Source organism: Myotis davidii, unplaced genomic scaffold (genome assembly GCF_000327345.1).
Source record: "Myotis davidii unplaced genomic scaffold, ASM32734v1 scaffold78, whole genome shotgun sequence".
Taxonomy (NCBI): Eukaryota; Metazoa; Chordata; class Mammalia; order Chiroptera; family Vespertilionidae; genus Myotis; species Myotis davidii.
This window is the reverse complement of record NW_006290305.1, coordinates 2,894,549-2,918,992: the sequence shown is the minus strand read 5'-3', so window position 1 is coordinate 2,918,992 and position 24,444 is coordinate 2,894,549. Positions and strand designations below refer to the sequence as shown.

General features: G+C 39.6%; 1 protein-coding gene across 1 annotated transcript in view; it reads right to left on the bottom strand.

Annotated features, from left to right (window-relative positions):
• Window positions 1-24,444, bottom strand: part of AFG3L2 (AFG3-like AAA ATPase 2) — a 39,274-nt gene that overhangs the window by 1,782 nt on the left and 13,048 nt on the right. Inside the window, exons 7-16 of the mRNA XM_006763261.2 lie at window positions 24,387-24,444; window positions 22,198-22,471; window positions 20,626-20,763; window positions 17,210-17,363; window positions 15,903-16,010; window positions 15,686-15,811; window positions 13,002-13,112; window positions 9,542-9,657; window positions 5,320-5,520; window positions 3,093-3,287 (exon numbers count right to left, since the gene is read on the bottom strand). The exon at window positions 24,387-24,444 is cut by the window's right edge and continues 88 nt beyond it. Coding sequence (XP_006763324.1) covers window positions 3,093-3,287; window positions 5,320-5,520; window positions 9,542-9,657; window positions 13,002-13,112; window positions 15,686-15,811; window positions 15,903-16,010; window positions 17,210-17,363; window positions 20,626-20,763; window positions 22,198-22,471; window positions 24,387-24,444 — 1,481 coding nt within the window. The remainder of the gene's footprint in view (window positions 1-3,092; window positions 3,288-5,319; window positions 5,521-9,541; window positions 9,658-13,001; window positions 13,113-15,685; window positions 15,812-15,902; window positions 16,011-17,209; window positions 17,364-20,625; window positions 20,764-22,197; window positions 22,472-24,386) is intronic.

The following is a 24,444-nucleotide window of genomic DNA, read 5'->3' as shown; positions in this document are numbered from 1 at the left end:
TCCCTTCCCCTCTGAAATCAATAAAAATATATTTTTTAAAAATTTACAAAAAAACATTGTAAACTGACCTCATGAAATAGATTTAGTAGGTAACTCCCTAAGAAATTTAACATATCGGGAGTTAATGTGAAATGCTGTTTTTAAATATGCCAAATAATAGAACTATTTTCTGCTATCTTTGTGATCTTTTCAAACTTTACTATGGAATATTTAAAATATGTACAAAGGTAGAAAAAATGGATAACTAATTCCCATCTAACTACTATCAATAATTATCCACTTAGAGCTATTTTTGTTCATCTACTCCCTGGTTTATTTTGAAGAAAATCCCAGATGTCATATCAGTTTATCCTTATATATTTTTGTCTACATCTTTAAGGGATAAAGACTTTTAAAAAAACATAGCCAGAATACTAAAATGATCTAATTATTTAATATATTGTTTGTGTATGGAAGATTTGAAGAAATAAAAGCTTATGATTTCTTCTTAGACCTCTTTAATACTCAAATTTGCCTATTTACAGTTACGAGAAACCACTTAAGTTGTGATATTTTACTTAACCCAGTATGTCAAAAACATTGTCATTTCAACATGTAATGATTTAAGAATTGATATATTTTACATTCTTTTGTTCATTCTAAGTCTTCAAAACCAGTGTGCATTCTATGCTCACAGTCCATCTCAATTCAGACCAGTCACCCTGACGGGCACAGGCTGGGTTCGGAGCTAATGGCAAGGGCTCTGCAGACCGGACGCCTGGGTCCGAATCTGAATGCCACTTCCAGCCGCCTGCCGATGAGCTTACGCAAAGGGAAGCAGCACTGCTTCTTTGTGCATTAGTGTCATCTGTAAACGGGGATGATACAGTTACTTCAGAGGCTGCAGGAGGCTTAGAGAAGTCAGGCGGTCCTGGCACACACACCACACCAAACTAAGTGAATGCTAGACGATTAGTCTTATTCTTCTAAATCTTGACCTTAGATGGGTAAACTGAGGCCCAGAATTTGGAAGGCATTTGCTGTAGCAGCAAAGGCTCCAGCCACTTCTCCACCTGATGGCTCCTGGCTGGCTCCACATTATTCTTAATGGACTTCATTTTCTGTTGGACCAGGCAGAATTTCAGAACTCCATGGTGTTTCAAGATCTGAGGATTACTTTTCCCTTCACCAACAGTTACTTCTTTGTTAGCACTGTCAGCACACATACTGCACATATGGAAGGGTAAGTAACTGAGTGCATTCTCTGGACCCATCTGAGCATCTATGGTGTGCACATGGAATCCCCGAGCTGGTCTCTCATCTATTCCCCCAGAGCTGGTCATCTCATTTCGGTGAGCACTTCCGCCCTCTATTGTCTTTTACAGCTCATTTTTCTCTTAACAATTGGCTGTAGGGGGATAACCAACAAATCCTGTATCTGGTCTGGACCTCCTATCCATATATCACTTGTAAATGCCTACTGCTTATGTCCTCTCGGAGGTCAAGGCTGAATCCCTCCCCCGGTCCCACCCCAGGCTGTATTTGCCAGTAGGAGGAGCACTGGAGTCAATCCAAGGGCTTTCCTCCCATCCATTCTCCACTTAATAAATCTTATTAACTTAAATCAGCAACTCGGTTTTTCAGACGTCACCACCAGCACCATCTCAGGAATGTTACACATGCCTGCAACAGCTCTGAGCTGGTCTCTGTTCTAGTCTCTTCCATCCCACTGCTGCCACACTCTCCTTTTAAGTGATGAACTTGAATCATTTCTACTTAAGATTCTTTAAAGACTCCCTCCCATAAAACAAGGCAGTTAGATTAGATGATTTTGAAAGTCACTTTTATGCCTAAAATTATGTTTCTAAATTTTCCACCTGGCTTTTGAGGACCTGGGTACTGCAGTCTCCCTTTCCCCCATTATCTGCTCCAGGCAGGCCGGCCCAATCCTGCCTTCCTCCCCCTACCCTTCTCTGCTCAGCTCTGCTCAGCAGGCCTCCACGCTGAGAGCTCCTTTCCCACTGACTGGAAGCTGACTCTCCTTCCAGGTAAAACTAAGCCCTGTGTTCTACACAAAGCCTTCTCTGACCACTGTTCTCTCTCGGAGCTCCTGCTGCATGCTTTCTGGCATTTTAGAGACACTAGCTCTCTCCCAATTACACTGCAGTTTTGTGAAAAGATGTCATGGATTTTTAGAATCGCACAGCACAGCGCAGGCTCACAGAAGGCTTCTCTGAAGGCTTGCTTATGAATATTCTTTTATCATGTCAATCCCTTATCAGGCTTCTTCATCTGTGTTTTTCTCATTAGAGTGAAGAATGTTCAAAGAACAAAATATTATAATTTTGGTGGCATAGGGTCTGAATAATTAAGAATTTACTAGATGCAAGAAATCCACTGAATTAAAAAAGGATCCGTGCCTTTTGCAGGTGCTATCCAAATGAGGAACAATGAAACACATGAAGCATGTTTATCCATGGATGCTTATAATTAAGCCAAATGTAGTTTTCATGTGTTGACTTCCTGCTTATCAAGTTTAGCTAATTCTCTATGTGCCCTTTCATCTGTCACTTACTACTAATTCCAGAGGTGAAAAACAATGGTAAATTTCTATTAGTCCATTGCGTTCCACACTTAGTACAGCAGGGCCTCAAATAATGTTGTTTCATTCAATGCTGTTTTGTTATAACGTTGATGTGAGGCCACAGGAACTTAACTCGTGTTTATATTAATTAGCCTATGGTAAAACTGGTTTCATTATATGTCATTTCACTTAAGGTTGCAGAAACTGTCAATGATATTAACCAAGGATTTACTATATTGGTAAAATACCTGGTGAGGAAGAGTACAGATTCAATTGTTTACTGGGTAACTATTAATAGACTTCATGAATCCCTCACTCATATTCTTAAGAGCCACAAAAGCTGGGATCATGCCCACTTTTGCTTATCACCATATTCCCACCACCTCAGAACAGACACAGAAACATCAGAATGAAGGAGTTAGCCAGATACGAGAAATGCTGACTTCTATAAACCCACCAAGAGTCAATTATCACTTTGAACTTTTCTTGCAAAACTGTGTTTAGAATTATTTGTACAATTGGCACCTACCTTCTCCACATCGGCTTTCTTTTCTGTGAGAAGAGCTACTGTTCTTTTATAAGCATCATTAATAAGTATTCGTACTTCGTCATCTATCAGTCTTGCTGTGGCTTCACTATAAGGTTTCTCTAATACCATGTCACCCTGACGTGGGAGGTCAAAGGAGATTTGGCCAACCTTTTCATTCATGCCAAACTGAACAATCTGAAAAAGAATACATGATTAGTGGTGGACATCCGATTTTGCTGAAAGGCTAACATATTTATATAAAATGCCTGTAAGTCTTTAGAATTAACTTCACACATTTCATTGTAATACTACTCTTTAACCTGGCAAAATCTACATGGCAGCCTTAAGTGGGCTGAACGTTCTGTGTACAGGGGCAGCAGTAAATAGTGTTTTAAATTCCTCAATAAAGAACACCAGACCAGAAGCCCATCAACAACAACCTACAACAAAATCAGGTGAGAAACAGGTGGGGGCAAATCCGACAGCTTAAGACCTGCATGCTACTCTCTGAACGAGGGAAGCAGAAAAGAAGCTTCTGACAGACCTGAGAGAGTAAGAACCCCACACCCTCCAGGTTCTTCCTACAAAGAGCGTCCTGTCAACCTGAGCACAACTGACCCTGGAAAGGGCATTGCCTTTCCCGTTCCCCGAGCCCATCGGGCCAGGGAGTGGTTGGTCCAGTCTGGGCCATAAGAGCCCAAAGCTAACAAGAAGCCCCACGTTAAGAAGCAGCTTCGGGATTATTAACAAGACAAGTAATAACGAGTATTGGAGAGGTTGTGGAGAAAAAGGAACCCTCATTCACTTCTGGTGGGAATGTATATGTACAGCCCTATGGAAAATAGTATGGAAGTACCTCAAAAAAAGAATAGAATTACCATATGACCCAGCAACCCCTCTTCTGGACATCTACCCGAAAAATTTGAAAGCATTTATTCACAAAGATATATGTACCCCTATGTTCACTGCAGCATTACTCACAGTGGCCAAGATATGGAGACAAAGTGTCCTTTGATAGAGGATTGGATAAAGAAGATGTGGTACATATATGCAATGGAAGACTCCTCAGCCATAAGAAAAGATGAATACTGCCATTTGCGAAAACACGGATGGACCCTGAGAATATTATGCTAAGCAAAATAAGTCAGAAAAGGCCATGAACCATATGATTTCACTCATGTGTGGGATATAAAACAAACTCATAGACACAGATAATAGAATGGTGGTTAGGGGGGTCATATAGGGTAAAGGGGGCTAAATATATGGTAACGGAAAATGATTGGTCTTTCAGTGGTAGGCACACAATGCTATATACAAATAATGTACCACAGAAATGTACACTTGAAACCTATATGATTCGAGCAACCAAAGTCACCCCCAAATATTTAAATTAAAACAAGAAAAAAGCAGCAGCTTCTGGAAGTAAAATCCAAACTTACTAGAAAAGGGAAGGCCCAGATTAAAGTGAGGAGCAGGAACCGAGCCAGGAGGACCCCATAAGTAGTAGGCCATGTTTTTTAAAACTTCATAAAAGCATCAGAAAAGGGAATTCTAAAGCTATCAAAATAGAAAAGCTGGCTGTCCTAATCTTCCTCCATCCTAAGAGGCCAGGAAAACAGATTTAATGTAAAATGAACAATGGAAAAACCCCTTATTAAGAAGTTATTCTGAGAAGAAAAAAGAGCAACAGAATAATGTCTCCATAGTTAAGAAAAGCAGGATGGAAAGATATCCATAAACAGATGAAAGCTATAGCCTATACTCCAGAAAAGGCTAAAAGAAAACAGAAAAATGATAGAAAATGTAGAATAACATAAATCAGAATCAGAAAAGCTCAGATGAGGTGCTAGAACAACGGAAAAAGATATAAAAGAAAAGTTATTTTAAAAATAAAGATTAAGCCAGAAACAACACGAGCAAACAAATACAACAAATAATGTCCTAAGAAATAGAAGGTAAAGACAACAGAAAAAAATCATATGCATCATTAAAAGATTTGAGAAAGTGACAGACCCAGAAGAGCTGACATACGAGGAACAGGAGTACTGCCCAAAAGTCATTTCTTTTCGTAAGTTTTGATTGCTTTACAATGGATTTCTTTTAATAAATAATCTTGGCCTGAGAAGCCTAAACCAGTCGAACACAGTGGTATTGCTTCAGAGCCACTCATAAATGACCATTTCTCAGCAATGTGAGATGAGGAAGAAGCTCTCCATTTCATACTTACTTGGGCATATGCACTCTGCGTCACTTTTTTCAAATCATCTTGAGCACCAGTTGTAATTTTTCCAAAGAAGATTTCTTCTGACACCCGGCCACCCAGAGTCATGCACATCCTATCCAAGAGCTGCTCTTTGGTGTACAGGTATTGTTCTCTGGGTAAATACTGAGCGTAACCCAGACCTTTGCCCCTTGGAATGATGGACACCTGACAAATACAAAACATAAAAACTGTTGGAGATTCCACTACCAAATGTGGACTTGATCACAGCATTTACAGATAAACTCACTTATAAAAAAAAAAAAGCACAGCAGTTGGGCAATCCAGCTTTGGCTAAATGAGATCGAGCAGGAGTGACTGTGCAGAAGTATTTTCTTAGGATGACTTTACCTTAAGAGTTCTAGAAATTGTCTTTTTATAAACTCAATTAAAATGATTCAGTCTTGACAAAAAGGCTGCTGGCATGTGGTGACTCCTGAGAGCTTGAATACAGTGAAGGCTCCATTCAACTTGACTGTCAGCCATGGCCACGCGCTCTTTGTACAGGAGGCAGGTATGGCTGACCAGGGCATTCAACGGTTTCCATTTTCTTTTCTAGTCCTCTTTTTGCAATTGAGTAAATTCTTTTAATTTTCAAAACACCCACTTTATTAGGGGATGATTTACATGTAAAAAATGGACCCATTTAAAGTGTACAGTTCAATGCGGTTTGTTTTTTTTTTCCATTTTGGAAGCACTTTTATTTTATTTTTCTTTTTAAGTATTTTTATTGATTTCAGAGAGGAAGGGAGAGGGTGAGAGAAATAGAAACATCAATGATGAGAATCATTGATCAGCTGCCTCCTGCATGCCCCACAGTGGGGATCGAGCCCGAAACCCAGGCATGTACCCTTGACCGGAATTGAACCTGTGACCCTTCAATCGCAGGCCGATACTCTATTCACTAAGCCAAAGCAGCTAGGGCAACTTTTACTTATTTTAAACAACTCTTCAGTTTCTGAAGAATTTGGATGGCTCTAATTATATCTGAATACTGACATATAAAACATGAATTGTAAGGCCTGGAGAGAACACATCAGAACACATCAAAACTGACGGAGCTGCTTCTTTATAGGTATGAGTTAATAACACACAGTTTTGCAAAAACTTGCTCGAGTCATTAATTTCTAAGATCAATGAGTTTTGACAAACTTAAGCTCTTACCACAATGAAGATACAAAATACTCTTTATCCTCCCAAAGTTCCCTTGTGCCCCTGTATTCAACCCTTCCCCCACTCCCAGGCTACTGCACATATGCTTTCAGTCCCTATGGATTAGTTACAATTTCTAGAATTGCATATCAATGGAAGCATACAGTATGTGCTTCATTGTGTCGGGTTTCACTCCGTTTCTGAGATTCACCCCCACTATTGTGTTTTTCATTTTCACTGCTGTGTAGCACTCCACTGTCTAAACATACCAAATATACATTTCATTCTTGAACATCAGGGTTGTTTCCAGTTTATTGCTATTATGAATGAAGTGGTGTAAGTCTTTGTGTGGACATTATGTTTTAATTTCTCTTGGGTAAATATCTTCGATCATATGGAAGCATTTATAAGAAACTGCCACACTGTTCCCCAAAATGACAGTACCATTTCACATTCCATCAGCAATATATGAGAGTTCTAGTTGCTTCACCTTCTTACCAATCCTTAAGGACGGGCTTTAAAATTTTAACCATTTGGTATTTCCTTGAGGTTTAATTTGCACTTCCCTGATGACTAATGATATCGAGTACCTTAATGTGCTAATGTCTATTCATATACCATCTTTTGTGAAGTATATGCTCAAATCTTTTACACAATTTACTAGGTTGTGTGTTTTGTTATTATTGAGTTGGCGTTTTTTAATCCTCACCTAAGAATATGTTTATTGATGTTAGAAAGGAAGAGAAATAGAGACAGAGAAAAGAAACACTGATCAGTTGCTTCCTGCATGTGCCCCAACAGGGAAGATTCAAACCCACAACCTAAGTCTGTGCCCTGACCAGGAGTCAAATCCACAACCTTTTGGTATATAGAACGATGCTCCAACCAACTGAGCCACCCGGCCAAGGCATTATTATTGAGTTTTAAGAGGTATTTTGTTTTGTTTTTTAAATATATTCTAGATACAATTCCTTTTTCATATGTGTATACTGCCAAGTAGTTTCAGTATGTGTGGTTTGCCTTTCATTTTCTTAATGGTATCTTTCAAAGACAAAGTTTTTAAGTTCGATGAAATTCCATCTATTAACTGTTTTTGTGGTTCATGATTTTTTTTTTTATTGCTTAAAGTATTACAAAGAGTATTACATATGTCTCCTTCCCCCTCACCCCCTGACATTCCCCCAGCCTCCCCTACCCCCCAGTGGCTTGTGTCCATTGTGGTTCATGATTTTTGTGTCCTATGAAATTTCTGATTACCCACAGTTACAAAGACTTTTTCCTAACTTTTATTTCTAGAAGTTTTTTTGTTTTTTTAAAAATATATTTTGTTGATTTTCTACAGAGAGGAAGGGTGAGGGACAGAGAGCTAGAAACATCGATGAGAGAGAAACATCGATCAGCTGCCTCCTGCATACCCCCTTATTGGGGATGTGCCCACAACCAAGGTACATGCCCTTGACCGGAATTGAACCTGGGACCCTTGAGTCGAAAGGCTGACGCTCTATCCACTGAGCCAAACCGGTTAGGGCTTCTAGAAATTTTATAGTTTTAGTTTTATGATCCATTTCAAAGTACTTTTTTACATATGATGTAAGGGTCAACGTTTACTTTCTTTCATATAAACATTGAGCTGCCAGAACCATTTGTTGGTAAGATAATCCTTCCCACCTTCAATAACCTAGGTATCTCTGTTGAAAATCAATGAACCAATTATGTACAAAGGTCTATTTCTGGACTCTATTCCATCTCACTGATCTAAGTGTTAAGTTCTCTCATCAATATTAGTCTTCATTGCTGTAGCTGTATACAAAGTCTAAAATTGGTGAGTGTAATCCTTTCACCTTAATTGTCCTGACTATTTTAGCTAATACCTGCAATTCTATATAAACTCCTAACCTGTATTTTGATAAATTTACCCCTATGTATTTCATGCTTTTGGATACTGTTTTAAATGAAATGAATTTTTAAAAATTTCATCTTTCAATTATTCATTGCTAATATACAAAAACACATTTGAACTTTGTATATGGACCTTAAATTCTGTAGCCATGCCCTAACCAGTTTGGCTCAGTGGATAGAGAGTCAGCCTGTGGACTCAAGGGTCCCAGGTTCGATTCCGGTCCAGGGCATGTACCTTGGTTGCGGGCACATCCCCAGTAGGGAGTGTGCAGGAGGCAGTTGATCGATGTTTCTCTCTCATCGATGTTTCTAACTCTCTATCCCTCTCCCTTCTTCTCTGTAAAAAAATCAATAAAAATATATTTAAAAAAAAATTTCTGTAGCCATGATAACTCCACTTACTAGTTCTAGCGACTTCTTTTAGATTATTTAGGATGTTTTGTGTACACTTTTAATGTTGTCTTCTCTGTGATCTCCTTGTTTCAGGGACCCTCTCCCACTCAATTTCCAGCTGTCCCAACACAGGATGTCAGTTGCGTTGCTTCCTGTTATCCATGCTGCACCAGTTTGGGGAATACACTCAGTTGAAAAAGCAGAAAACGTAACAACATTACTTGGTACACCATCGCTTTGGTCTCTGCTTACTTTCCCAGGCTCTCTAGGAATCCCTCTGCATGCATAGTTTAGTAGTCAGCCAGGGCATTTTTACTTGGATTTGGGTTTCACCCCCTCTGTAGTGTTCTTGCTTCCAGGATTTCCCTGTTAAATTTCAAATTTTCTTCAAACCCTGAACTTTCTCCTCTGGCACCTCAACATGGTAAAGCCAGCATTTTCCACCACTGGTTGTGGAAAACCCTCAGGCAAGAAAGCCACAAGCACCCAAGTCTAAGCCATTGTAGCTGCTACTTTCTGAGAGTAAATGTTCCTCAGTTTTAGCCTGCTTTTGGAAACTTCTCAGTCCCTTTGAATAGTTTTTTTTCCAAACCTTTATAACTTATCTGTGGGAGAGTTTGTGTAACCACTTTAACCCTCTGTTATTACTAGATGTTTTTGCTAAATTTCTTTAAATTTAAACATCTCATCTATTTATCCTTTGAGGGAGTGCAATTTTCTTCTACTGTTCAAACAACTTCTTTACCTTTAGAAGTGGGTCTGCATGTTCCAGATACCAGCCGGCAACTGCGTGACCTGCCTCATGGTACGCCACAGTTTTCTTCTCCTCGGGCTGCAGAACCTGGGTTTTTTTCTCTAAGCCTGAAAAAAACAAACAAAAAAACCCACTTTTATGTTAGTGATACTGACATAAAAAGAATTATACAATATTTCACAATGCCATATCTAAAAGGTGATTTAGAGATTAAGATGCTTTAACAATCCAAAAATTATCAATCAAGGTCATAATAAAAATAAAGAATCAACTTCAAAATACACCCAGCTAAAGGGAAAATGCAGTCACTACCCCTACCCCTAAGCCCACTTTTTTTCCTAACTTTCCCACTCTTTTGAGCCACATATATTGTTTAGGGACATAATAAAATTCAGCACTTAAGTCAACTTAAAACATACAATTCATAGAGAACGAAGTCCAGAAAGAACTCACTGCTAGTCTAAGTATTCAGGGAAAGTACCTGCTCTGTTCCTGATGGAGGGCAGACGATAGATCAGGACATACTGACTCAGAGAGTTAGTTAGGCTGCAGCACCCAACACACGCAACGAAGAGCCCAAGGGGTTCCAAGAGCCAGACAAAGCAGCAGCAGGTAGACCAGAGAAGATGAACCCCAGGAGACTGGAGCTGGGCCTGTGTGCCCACTACAGAGCTGAAGGGCCCCTAACCTATGCACAACTCTTCTTTGGCCTGGATAAAAGTGGATGCTGAACCTCGTATGCACCTCTGTAATGTAGAAACTAACTACACAGTTTGTACTAATACAGATCATCACACCAAGACAGAAGTAGTTTTGTTGTGTTCAAGATAACTAGAATTTCTCAACTGATAACACATAACACATTACACAGAGTCTAGAAGATTAAAAAAAAAGAGAGAGCGAGCGAGGAAGTGCCATGTTCCCGATAACACAACATAAGACAAGTAAGTACATATATACCACAGGTGGAAAGTATATCCAAGGGTGGGAAGTTATAAAGGCTGTGTTAACAAGGCCTTTGTTTTCCAGAGATAAGCAGTTTTTACTTACCTGAAAAACAAAAGCTTCCCCCAGAGTTTATCATTGGAATTTTTCATTTTCAGTATATTATTCCAGAACAAGGACTGCCCATGGCTGGTTCACAATGGCTGAACTTGAACAAGCGTCACCCACCTCAGAGCAAGGCCTCCTACTCCACCTGCCACCCTGTTTTCTTTCACACTCTCACTTTGTGCTAAGCACTGATAGCATCGCTCTGACTTAAAAAGGCACAAATATGCTCTAGCTGGTTTGGCTCAGTAGATAGAGCGTTGGACTGCGGACTGAAGGGTCCCAGGTTCAATTCCAGTCAAGGGCACATGCCCGGGTGGTGGGCTCAATCCCCAGTTCGGGGTGTGCAGGAGGCAGCCAATCAATGATTCTCTCTCATCATTGATGTTTCTATCTTTCTCTCCCTCTCCCTTCCTCTCTAAAATCAATAAAAATATATTTTTTAAAAAGGCACAAATATGCAGGTTTCACATGTTTCTGTAGTGATTTAATTCCATCTACAACTCTACATTTTAGATTTTTTCTTTTCATTAACACATTTCTAGAATAAATGGTCTACTTATTTATTCAATAGTTAGTTATTTAGCACGTAACCCAGGTTGAGCACACGGCTATTCTAGCTCTAGATCCTCACTGTAATCTCCATTAATCTGGCTTTGTATTCTCCACTCAATTCAAACTGTCACATCAATAGTCACCAAGAACAGTCTCACTGCCAAATCCAAATGTCTGTCTCCCTAACATCATTTGATCCTGCTGCCAACTCTTCCTTAATAAGCATGTCTTTGCCCTTGGCTCCCTTCTCCTCCACCTGAGTCTCCTTTAATGGTACATCTTCCTTGTCTTATGCGTTGATGCACCTTCTAGGTCTGTAGCATACAGCTTTGGTGACTTTGCTGACCCACTTTTCTCCCCTCTGCTACCAAATGTGAACATCTGGCCATGCTTACTATGTGGGTCCCTGTTCCTCCTACTAGGCACCTGCTCCCTGAGCCTCTCCATCCCAGGAACCCAGCCTGAACCCCTGTAGTGCTCCAGAATCCCATTGGACACCCTGCATCTCAGACTCAGCACATGTCATTTTCCGCCAAACCAGCTGCCTCAGAGCCCCCTGCAGCCTGTCGGGCTGTCCTTCTCTCCTGCCTCTGTCCACTGGGACTACCCATGCTAAAGCAGTGGTTCCCAACCTTCCTAATGCAGCAACCCTTTAATGTAGTTCCTCATGTTGTGGTGACCCCCAACCATCAAATTATTTTCGTTGCTACTTCATAACTGTAATTTTGCTACTGTTATGAATCGTAATGTAAATATCTGATATGCAGGATGTATTTTCATTGTTACAAATTGAACATAATTAAAGCATAGTGATTAATCACAAAAACAGTATGTAACTATATATGTGTTTTCTGATGGTCTTAGGCGGCCCCAAAGGGGCCGCGACCCACAGGTTGAGAACCGCTGTGCTAAAGCCTGCTCTCACATGAATGACTCCCCCTAGATGCTTTCCTCTTCTTCAGAGTCAGATTCACCTTTCCAAACTACCACTGATTATCGTATTACTCAGTGGCTCAGGAAAAACCCAACTGACTATAGGGCATTTAAAAGGTCCTCGAGGTCAACATTCAAGGCTTTCTAAAGTCTAGACTTAAATACCTTTCTTCAACCTTGCCTTGCGTTCCACAGGAACTTGAGTCTGATCAGTTTATTTTCCCTCCAGGAAACACAGGGTGTATGTAACACTATTTCCAAAACACCTTCTGTTCATGCCACTTTCACATGGTTCCCCATTTGTCTACTGAACCCAGTTTAAACCCCACCTCTTCTGTGCAGCCCTCTTGACTGCAATCTTTTGTCTCCTTCAAATGCCCAAGTTTCTGAATTGCTAATTATGTTTTTATGAATATTAAGTTGCAAGCATTCTAGAAAGCAAGAAAAACACATTATGCCATCACCGGCTGGCAGGGTGAGCATTTCCTGATTAAACAGTCACTGGAGCTGTTTATCCATCACCTATATCTAGCATAGAACACATTTAACTCATGAGATGAACTTTTTGGAAATAGGAAAGTTGTGAGCACCTATAAAAAACTAGATTGGAAAAAATAAGAAAGAAAACAACAACCAGATTGGTATAATTCAAGGGAAGACACATTCACTGCTAGCTACCTATGTGAATGAGGCTGCCATCGCCATCTGACTCACCCAACACCTACACCACCCATCTCCATGCAGACCGCAGAGGAGGGAATGGGTTCGCAACACCAAAGGAACACAGCAGGTGCATGGTGAGCCCACGACTACAGAAATATACCTTTCTTTGCTTCTAGATCTTGCCCCAAAATCCCTGGCCTCAAATTCATCTTATCAGCCTTTTAAGTTAAGTTACATTCAGTTGCCTTACCACCAATCACTCGTTCAATTGCTTGTTCAAAGTGTTTCTGGTTTATGGAATCTGAAAGGTGTCTCGCAGCAATCAAAGCAGCTTCATTACAGACATTAGCCACATCAGCTCCTACAAAATGAATACAGAATAGCTTACCCACCAAATCTGTATACTCAAACTGATTAGTCACACATTACGGATAACCAAATCCATAGTCAATTTCTCAATCAGCAGATTGGATAAGGGTTTTATATAAATATAATTCAGTTTCATTGGTGATAACCCTAAGGTATTCTAGCATTCTAGTAACAGCCTGATAATCCTGGCCCAGTGAACTCAGGTAGAAGTATTAGTAGTAAATAGATAATTACAGGCAAATATTTACCTTTACCAGTATATACAATATGGCTCATATAAACAAAGATAGTATTTTAAAATGCTCATTAATTAACTTAGTCCTATCTCTGTTGGGAAAATTACTTATGTGGATATTACACAGTATGCTGAAATAAAATAAAAAACGTAAGCATTAAAATAACCTAGTGCATTCAAACAATGGAAGTTAAACTTGTGAAATGTGCCAAATGCTTTCTAGAGCCATAAGGTTCTTTGAATTAACTTTTCAGACAAAGTATATGGTAATACAAATAAACTATAACATAATGTATGTGCTCAGCAAATATTAAAATTTTATAAACTGCAAAGTCCAAAAACAAAAAGCAAATAAAAAGATAGACATTTGAGATATCTATCTTCCTCTAACAATGAACTTGTTATAATCTCCTCATACTTTTCAAATGTTCCTTTTTATTTAATTTTGAGTTTGGAATAGGGCATAGGGAATCTCTCTTGCATAAATGTTTTAAAAACATTTTGCATTTAAAAATTCTTAGAAAAAGCACATTAAAAGATGCTCAACATCTTTACACATTATACAAATACACATCAAACCTTGAGAAACCACTTCACACCCACTAGGCTGGCTAAAGTAAAAAAGACAGACAATGACAAGTGTTGGTGAGGATGTGAAGAAACTGGAACCCTCATACACTGCAGGTGAGAATGTAAAATGGTGCGGCTGCTGTGGAAAACAACGTGGCAGTTTCTCAAAAAGTGATTCAGCAATTCCACTCCTAAGTATATAATCAAGAGAAATGAAAGCTTATGTCCACATAAAAATATGTACATGGATTTTAATAGCAACATGATCCACAACAGCCAAGACAGAAACAACCCAAATGTCCATCAACTGATAAATGGATAAATAATATGTGGTAGCCCTAGCTGGGTTGGCTCAGTGGATAGAGCGTTGGCCTGCAGACTGAAGGGTCCCAGATTCAATTCCAGTCAAGGCCACATGCCTGGGTTGTGGGCTAAATCCCTAGTGGGGGGCGTGCAGGAGGCAGCTAATCAATGATTCTCATCATTGATGGTTCTATCTCTCTCTCCCTCTCCTTTCCTCTCTGAAATCAATAAAAATATATTTTAATAATAATAAGTGGTATATCCAAACAATGAAATGTTATTCAGCCATTAAAAAAACCCATGAAATTCTGACATGTGCTACATGCATGAAGTCTGAAAACTTTATGCTATATGAAAGAAGACAGATACAAAAGACCATCCTATATAATAAAAGGCTAATATGCAAATTGTCCCCTTGACTGGAAGTTCGACCAGGGGGTGGGGCTGGCTGGCCAACCGTCCGTGGCCCCTCCCGCTGGCCGGCCCCGCCCCCACCCATGCACAAATTTGGCACCAGGCCTCTAGTCCTATATGAGGGTAATATGCAAATCAACCAAACAGCGGAACTAGTCACTGTGACATGCACTGACCATGAGGGGGCAGACGCTCAATGCAGAAGCTGCCCTCTGGTGGTCAGTGTGCTCCCACAGGGGAGCACCACTCAGCCACAAGCCAGGTTGACAGCTGGCGAGTGCAGCAGCCTGCCTCCGTGGCTTAGGTCCAACTGTGGCTTAGGTCCACTCCCACAGGACCTAAGCCATCAGTCAGACATCCCCCGAGGTCTCCCAAACTGCAAAAGGGCATAAGCCAGGCTGAGGGACCCCTCCTCCCCCGAGTGCATGAATGTCATGCACCGGGCCTCCAGTATCATATAATTCTCTATATATGAGAGTCTAGTATAGAAAAACCTATAGACACAAAAAATAGATTAGGGGTTGCCTAGGGCTAGGAGTAGAAGGAATGGCTGCTTATGGATTCTTTTGGGGTGATGAACATGTTTTTAAAACTTATAGTGACTGGCTTTAAAACTATACTTAATGAATATACTAAAAACCACTGAATTGTACACTTCAACAGAGGTGAATTTGATGGTATCTTAATTTTATCTCAGTACTGAGTTGTTTTTAAAAAACCCAAATAATTTCTGTAACATTATTGGATAAAATCATATGCTGTCAAGGAATTTGTCACAAGTTATCCAGAGACAGAGGGAAGAGGTTGAAGGTATAGAAAAAGTTAGATATGAATTAAGAATTGTTCCCAAAGCTAGGTGATGGGTGCAGAGGGGTTCATTACACTATTTTCTCAACTTGTTTGAAATTTCCCAAATAAAAAGTAAAAATATATACCTAGGAAGCCCCAAGATGTGAAGTAACAAAGTGAACTGGTACTTGGCAACTGTCATTGATTTAAAGGACTTATATTATAAACAGGACAGTAGGTTATTTTCCACTCACCTGAAAACCCTGGGGTTAAGGATGCAAGTTTTCTTGCCAGCTGATCCCTATCCAAGGTACTGTCCAGTTTTAGTGGTCTGAGGTGAACTTTGAAAATAGAGGCTCTTCCTTTTATGTCCGGTGGCCCTTGAGAAATTATTTTTAAGAGGAAAAAAAAAATCAGTGAAACAGTGATATCCTCACAAAAACTGGACTAACCCAATGAAAACCATCTTACCAATAAAGATTTGCCTATCAAAGCGCCCTGGCCTCATCAGTGCGGGATCTAGTATATCTGGTCGATTAGTGCCTGCCAAAATGACTACATTTGTTGTTGTGTTAAAACCTGAAAAGATAAAAAAGGTGCAATTATTAAATTACATGAGGTGGAAAGTAACAGTGTGCCTGTGAAGAATGTATGAGCACTACAGACATAATGCCATTTAATATTTTTTTCCAATGTATTATCCACTGTCTTTTAAGTCACAAACATAAATGATTTTTCTTACTATTCATCTTGTCCTTAATGATACTAGTAATATATACTAGTAAGACTCAAAACATTAAGAATCAAATTTCTCAAGACAAATGATCAAAGATTTTAATTTCTTTAACTAGAAATTCAGATTATATTGTTAATTTTTAAAATGTTTTATAATCAGTAAGATTAAAACTTGCAAATTATGTGTCTAAACTCCCTGGGCCATGGGACAGCCATGGCATAAGTGAAGACACCTCCAAACACTTCTCCAAGCTAACCTTGCTCAGTTTTACTGGCCATTTCTCAAATGTCAAGGCCATGGCTGCAGAGCCTGTCAAGGCCATAGCTGCAGGATCTTGGCACCTCAAGAGTTCAGAAGCTAATTTCCCCCAAAGATGGCTCTCTGATTGAAACATGTGGTGCCTCTCGTGGACTGACCACCTTCTGATTCTGGATACAATGCCTGCTTAGTAAAGCAAACTGGCTCAATACTCGACACTGTGCCTTTCTGAGCACTCAAGAGCATCCTCGTACCTTATAGCATGAAGGACCTGGCACATACTAAGAATTGGCTTTCCCAAATAAATTTTAAAAAGCTGACTAACATGGAAAGATTGCTACTTTCTAAGTAAAAGTATTCAAAATTTGCCAAATTCACACGTGGTTACAAATGGGTTTTCCTGATGCTTCAAAATCATAAATACGCCGAAACCGGTTTGGTTGTGCAGGAGGCAGCTGATCGATGTTTCTCTCTCATCGATGTTTCTAACTCTCTATCTCTCTCTCCCTCTCTCTCTGCAAAAAAATCAATAAAATATATTTTGAAAAAAAAAATCATAGTTTTGAGAATGAGACTATAAGTCTTTTGGAAATCATTTCACCAATTTTTCTCTTATTCAGCCCCAGATACAAATACCAGCCTTTAAAAAGAGCCTTTTAAAAGGCTGTTTCTTAAAGAAAATGCTTTTTTTCTTTTTGGTGCTCAATATGAGCACAAGGATTTTCCTTTGAGATATAATATATAAAACAGTGTAGTTTAAAATCCAAAAAACTTGAAAATTCACCATCCATTTCCACAAGCAACTGATTAAGTGTATTCTCCTGTTCACTCTGGCCCCCAAAGTTGCCTCTTCCTCTCTTCCTTCCCACAGCATCTATTTCATCAATGAAGAGAATGCAAGGGGCATTCTTCCGAGCAAGGGCAAATAAGTCTCGAACCTGGGTAAAAATATAAATAATAGAGTCAGCTGACAAATGAATAGTATTTATCCTAATAAAAAAACCATCAAGTTTCCTGTCCCACAGGAAGAAAATTTTGTGTGTGTGCTATACTATACAGTACATATTTTAAAAGTTACAAGCAGCAAAGAAGTGGCAAGTAACTTGGTGGTAACTGATTTAGGTGAGCAAATATTATCTCTATAATCTCATAAATTCTTGTATATGTAATAAGCACTAACAATACCTGCTATTTTTATAATACCAACAAATTAATAATACATGGTTTTGGCCTACAAAAAGATAACACAGTAGCGCTGTAAACTTTATATTCAGTTAAAAGTTCAAACTACTCTGAGGTTCACATTTCATGCCTGAGGCCATTACTAACAAGCAGGGACTTACTAAAAGATCCAGGCAAAGCTTACACAGAAAGCAAAGGGTCGCCCTACCCAAGTACACCCGCAATCGCCCAGGGTGTCTGACAGTGCCCTCTCTTCTGCACTCTGCAACAGGAGCAATTGCGAGGTCCCCGCACCCACATTCTGGCCTACAAAGCATGCCCCCTCAGACCACTAGGTTAGGTGGGCTGAAGGAATAGCCATCCCCATGCCTCACTACTGCTGAGAGTTCAGGGTCTCACCCTATTCCCTGCCCCTATGGAGAGATTCAGAGACAAACTCCCTATGTCTCATATCACTTTTATTTCCCTCATCAGAAGTCCAAGTCTCCCATCATCCTCCCTGGCCTGGACTTCTGGGATTTTCATGCCTACACTGCTCTGAGCATATCCCTAAACATAACTCATGTCCCTCTACAGCAGTGGTTCTCAACCTTCCTAATGCTGCGACCCTTTAATACAGTTCCTCACGTTGTGGTGACCCCCAATTTCACTGTTACAAATTGAACATAATTAAAGCATAGTGATTAATCACAAAAACAATATGTAATTATATATGTGTTTTCCGATGGTCTTAGGTGACCCCTGTGAAAGGGTTGTTCGACCCCCAAAGGGTCGTGACCCACAGGTTGAGAACCACTGCTGTACAGCCTCCCTTCTGAACTCCAGATTTGTGGTCAACAGGCCCCACCCTCTCAAGCTCTTCCCTGAATACTTCCCTCACCTCCTTGCCTAAACTGAAATTTGGCTGTCCCTGCAAAGCTCTCAACTACAAGCGTTTTTTGTCTATTTGTTTTTAAATATATTTTTATTGATTTCAGAGAGGAAGAGAGAGATAGAAACATCAATGATGACAGAAAATCATTGATCACCTGCCTCCTGCACACCCCACCCTGGGGATCGAGTCCACAACCTGGGCATGTGCCCTGACCGGGAATTGAACCGTGACCTCCTGATTCATAGGTCAATGCTCAACCACTGAGCCACTCTGGTCAGGCTCAACCAGAAGGTTTTTTATCTTCCCCTCCAGGCCACCGGAGTCAGGGGTCCACTTCATACCTCATTACTATCTCCAAAATAATTCTGCTGGAAAACCCCCTGCTCACTGAGGCTCCTGCCACAGGGAAGCATTCTAGTCATCCACCCGCCTGATACCCTACTCCCCCGTCCACACACCCCACCAGAACTCTTTTCCTAGTGATTTCCACATTCATGTGAGTCTTGGTCTCTCAGTTCCCTGACGCATCTCTTCAATCACTTTTGCTCCACTCTGACATGACCAGCACTGCCAAGGTCCCCTCTAAACAACCAGCCTCAAGCAATCTACTCTCTAGCCACCCACCCTCCTGATGATCCGGCCCACACAGGTACTCAAGCACCTGCCACAACCAATTCCTCACCTACTTCTTAGCTCTCCATCCCATTGGGCCCACTGCTTCCCCCGCCTCCCCCAGCTCCTCTCTAATCTTTAATTCCCTTCTTGCCCATATTAGATTCCATATAAATACTAAACTTCCGCATGCTCCCCTATTCTACTAAGACTTATCTGAAACCCATATGAACCCACCAACTCCACTTATCATACATAGTTCAACTAATCTAAAATGCCAATAATGGTAAGACCCATCATTACTCTGCTTACCACTGAGAACAGAAAAAAATGCTGCCCACTGATAACACAATACTTTATTATTGATTGCAAGCTGTATCCCAATGATTAGAAAAGTAATTGTGATAGCACTGTGCATTTCTATTGTGCTTTAAAAAAAAGTCATCATTTTAGACACTGGTAAAATACACAAGAGTAAAAATTTAAGTGTTTCTTTAAAAATTAATCTACATTCACATTTCTTTATTTCAAAACTTACTACAAAGCAAAGTAATCAAGACAGTGTGGTACTGGCATAAAGACAGCCATATAGGTCAATAAGGTAGAATTGAGAGTCCAGAAATAAACCCATGTGTCTATGATCAAGGATGCCAAGACCACTCAAAGGGGGAAAGAACAGTCTTCTCAACACATGTGGCGGGGAAAACTGTATATGAAAATGTAGGATGAAGTTCGACCTTTTTATCACACCATATTAACTCAAAATGGATCATATTAATTTGAAATAGATCATAGATCTAAATTAAACTGCTAAAACTATAAAACCCTTAGAAGAAAACATAGGAAACATATTTACAACCTTGATTTGGCAATAGATTCTTAGTTGACACTAAAAGCACAAGCAACGAAAGAAAAAAAAACCCAGATATATTGGACTTCATCAAAATTTAAAACTTTGGTGCTTCACTTTCAAGAAAGTGAAAAGACAACCCACAGAATAAAAGAAAATATTTGGCCCTAGATGGTTTGGCTCAGTGAATAGAGCATTGGCCTGAGGACTGAAGGGTCCTGGGTTTGATTCCAGTTAAGGGCCTATGCCTGGGTTGCGGGCTCAGTGCCCAGTGTGGAGTGTGCAGAAGCCAGCTGATCAATGATTCTCTCATCATTGATGTTTCTATCTCTCTCTCCCTCTCCCTTCCTCTCTGAAATAAAAAATATATATATTTAAAAGAAAATATTTGCAAATCATATCTGACTAGGCAGTTAGTATCCATAATATATAAAGAACTCTTACAACTCAACAAAAAGAGAACCCAATGAACTGCAATCTTGGTCAGAGGGAGGGAAGGTGGGGTGAAGTCACAGGTTTTGCTGAGGCTTTTCCCTGGAAGAGTGTGGAAGGCAGTGACTGGGGAGGGGTCACTCCACAGGACTCCAGGCAAAGGGCCATCTTTACCAAATCCCTATTTCAGGGGAACAAAGGAGGAGGAGGAGGAAGAAGTTGCACCATCAGAATAAAACAAAAGACTTACTCTAGCTGGACCCACACCAACAAACATCTCTAAAAATTCGGATCCACTAACGGTGATGAAAGGGACATTGGCTTCTCCGGCTGTGGCCTTGGCCAGCAGTGTTTTCCCGGTGCCTGGAGGACCAGTAAGAATGGCACCCTTCAGATATAAAAAAGAGGAAGTATATTTAACTAGAATTTCAGAAAAGTAAATTGCACATCAATAGGTAATTCCTAGGTATAAATCTATATAAAATTTTAGTGATATACACTAAATATTTCTTAAACATTTGAAGGTAGAATATTAGTAAGAAGAGGAAGAAAAAGATTACTAGACTATATTACTTTTAAAAATTTGATCAGAATGTGAAACCTTAAATATTTCCCTTATTTTATAAAATGTTTAGTGTTGCTTTTTAGACCTTTCTAACAGTACATAAAGGATGACTTAAGCTAGGAAACTACCAATAAACCAACTAAGGTTTACTTAAATAATTTAAGGAGACACAAACATTACACTCCCAATTTACATTCTGCTTATTTTATTCCCTTCAAAATTTCACAAATGAAATAAAAGTTTACTGACCAATGGTGAACTAAAAAAGAAAAAAATGTTTACTTAAACACTGTAATTATTTAAGTTGTGAAGATGACTAAGTACGATGTATACAGGTAATTAATAGCAAATTCTAAAATTATAAAAATGGCTTTTTATCCATATAGGTAGGATACAAAATCAAGGAAATGATGATTCCCTTTTTCAAAGGTTTCCTTTAAAGTAAAATATTATTATGGATTTTTAAAAGAACTAGTAAAAATTTTCTGATTCATTTACTTAATGACTGAGGCTGGCTCTGGGAATATAAAGATTAGCAAGGCCAGCCCGTCACCAGCTGTGGTCACAAGGACGTCTGCTAAGAAGAGGGAAGGCAAGAATTAGTGCCGTCCGGCTCTTGTCCACTGTGTCCTGTGCCATGGATCTCAGAGCCAAGCCCAGGAAGAGGGTCTATTCCAGGGGTGGGCAAACTCTTTGACTCGAGGGGCACAATGGGTTCTTAAACTGGACCGGAGGGCCGGAACAAAAGCATGGATGGAGTGTTTGTGTGAACTAATATAAATTCAAAGTAAACATCATTACATAAAAGGGTATGGTCTTTTTTTGTTGTTGTTTTGTTTTATTCATTTGGCCCGCGGGCCGTAGTTTGCCCACGACTGGTCTATTCAGACCTGCTGAAGGAGGGGCAACTGGGTGACAGTTGGGAGGGATATGCTCAGGGCACTACAGCTGCTAAGAAATGGGGTATTTAAAGCAGGCTGGAGGGAGAAGGAAGGCAACTCAAGGAAAGCTTCCAAGAACAGAAAATACCAATTTTTTGGAATATACATACTATATGCAAGAACACACATTCCCACAGACCAAGCAACCCAAAAAAGACCCTCGAGTTAAGCAGAGACTAGTAAGATAGAGAAAGGAGGAAAATAGCTACTTTATAATGAGTAATCGAACTTCATAAAATTGTAACTTCAGAGATCAATAATTCACAAGATTTTGGGGTTAATGAGTTGGAAATAATCTTCTGAAAGTTTACTTTACCTTTGGGATTTTTGCTCCTAGGTCTTGATACTGCTTTGGGTTTTTCAAGAAATTCACAAATTCCATTATCTCTAGCTTGGCCTCCTCGCAGCCAGCCACATCTTTGAACTTCACATCTATCTCATCCTTTAAGACCTTGGCAGTGGTTTCTCCAACACTGAAGAGTCCACCCATACCACGGCCTGTTCGACCAATACCAGCAGGCCCCCTTCGTATGGTATACAGCAAGAAAGCGATGATGAGCACCGTGGGCAACATGCTCAGGAGGAAGGAACTAAAAAGGGAACCATACACAAGAGCAACATACTTTTAAGACCGTTAATCACTGGCTTTTTTAATGTTTTGCAAGATATACTTTTTGTTGTTGTCGTTGTTAATCCTCACCTAAGGATATCTTTTTCCATTGATTTTTAGAGAGAGTGAAGGGAAAGGGAGAAACATCGATATGAGAGGCACATTGAATGGTTGCCTCCCTCACGTGCCCCGACTAGGGCCAGAATCGAACCTGTAAGCCAGGTACGTGTCCTTGACCAAGAATCGAACCCACAACCCTTCAGTTTGTGGGCTGACGCTCTAATCACTGAGTCACATTATCCAGGGCAGCATTTACATATTGAAATTCATACCATTTTATTATGAATTACTTTCTTTTTCTTTCTCCTTCATATTACAGTTCTTATACTGATTTCTTTTCAAAACTGTGCATGTATTTAATGATTGTAAAGGGGATATTATGAAATCTTGAAGGAATGGCATCAAAACTGCTAATAGTATTTATTTATCTCTGGGTGTTGAGGTTATAAATGCTTTTTATTTTCTTTTACTTTCTTAGTTTTTAACAGAGAACATATATACTGCCTGCTTAACAGACTTTATGTTGAACTCTCAGATATGGATATAAGATTTTCAGTCTCACTACTTATGCCTAACTACTTAGCATTAATTACTGTGCTCCTTGTGCTGTATCAATGATGACGTGGTAGCCCTAGCTTTTTGTTTTTGGACTTTGCAGTTTATAAAATTGCTGTACCATGATGTATGCTGCACAGCCACTCTGCCTGGATTGTGAGGTTTGAGAAAGAGTCACAGGAGAGCTGGCTAGCCCTCCAAACCTTGTCTCTCCTCTGGGGGGATATGCTCGGAAATGACTTAAAGTATGGGGATGCCTTTTTGTCTATTTGTCTTAGGTCAAAAACAAAACAAAAACCAGTATTTACTTCTTAATTTTCATCCTTTACAATATTTTAAATGCTCCTACAGCAGGCAACAAGAACCATAAAGAATTTACATTTGGTTTATTTCTGGAGGACACGACAGCACTGAAATGAAAATGTAAAGAATGGTGCAATAATACTTTTTGTAATGTTTCAACACCAGCCTATAAAGTTAAATAATTATACTATAGCCTCAGAGGCCGAGACATGTATCACCTGTGAGACCATTTCAATAGCTATCTAGGTCTAAATACTGCAGGTAGATTGTAGGTTTACATAAACCAAGATTCAAGAAAGTCCCTAAAACTTAGCAACCTATCAGCTCAACTAACACACCAACTCTCCATTTTTCTGCTCTTTCATATACAAAGAAAATTAACATTTATTTCTATTTGCACTTCCAAACTCGTAACTCTAGTGCAAGGTATACCTTCGGAATTTAATGTAAATGAGTAACTGCTAGGTGATCTACCTGGCTGTACCCTGATGACTCCTCAAAGGCGATATAATTCCTAAATAAAGTTAAAGACAAGTGACTCTTGAAAGACTCAGACTTCTAAGTGACTTTGTTAAAGACAAGTAACCCCTAAGGGAAGCAGCAGCTTTGACAAGAGAAGAAGAATTACTTTAAAATCTTGGAAAACTCTGGAATATAAACGTGAATGTAGTTAAAAGGTAGGAATGCCACTTTTAACACAACATAGCTCTTTATGCTAAAATCCTACTAAAAGTGCATTGGGTACGAATACCCCAATCCACTGCTTAATCATTGTAAATGTGTAGAAAATCAATTAGTTACTAGCAAAAACTAGTAAATTACCAATGGTTTAAAAAAAATCTGGCCAAACTGAAAAAGGCCTATTTGACAATGTAATATGTAACCGGTCACATGGTGACAGAACACACAGTGAATCATGTACTAGTAGAGCATGGTGAACAATCTTAACATGTTTATGTATTTTCACTGCTTCTTACCCATCACTTTCAGCAATATAGACAACAGGTACCCGATGCTCCCCTTCTATGCAATTCC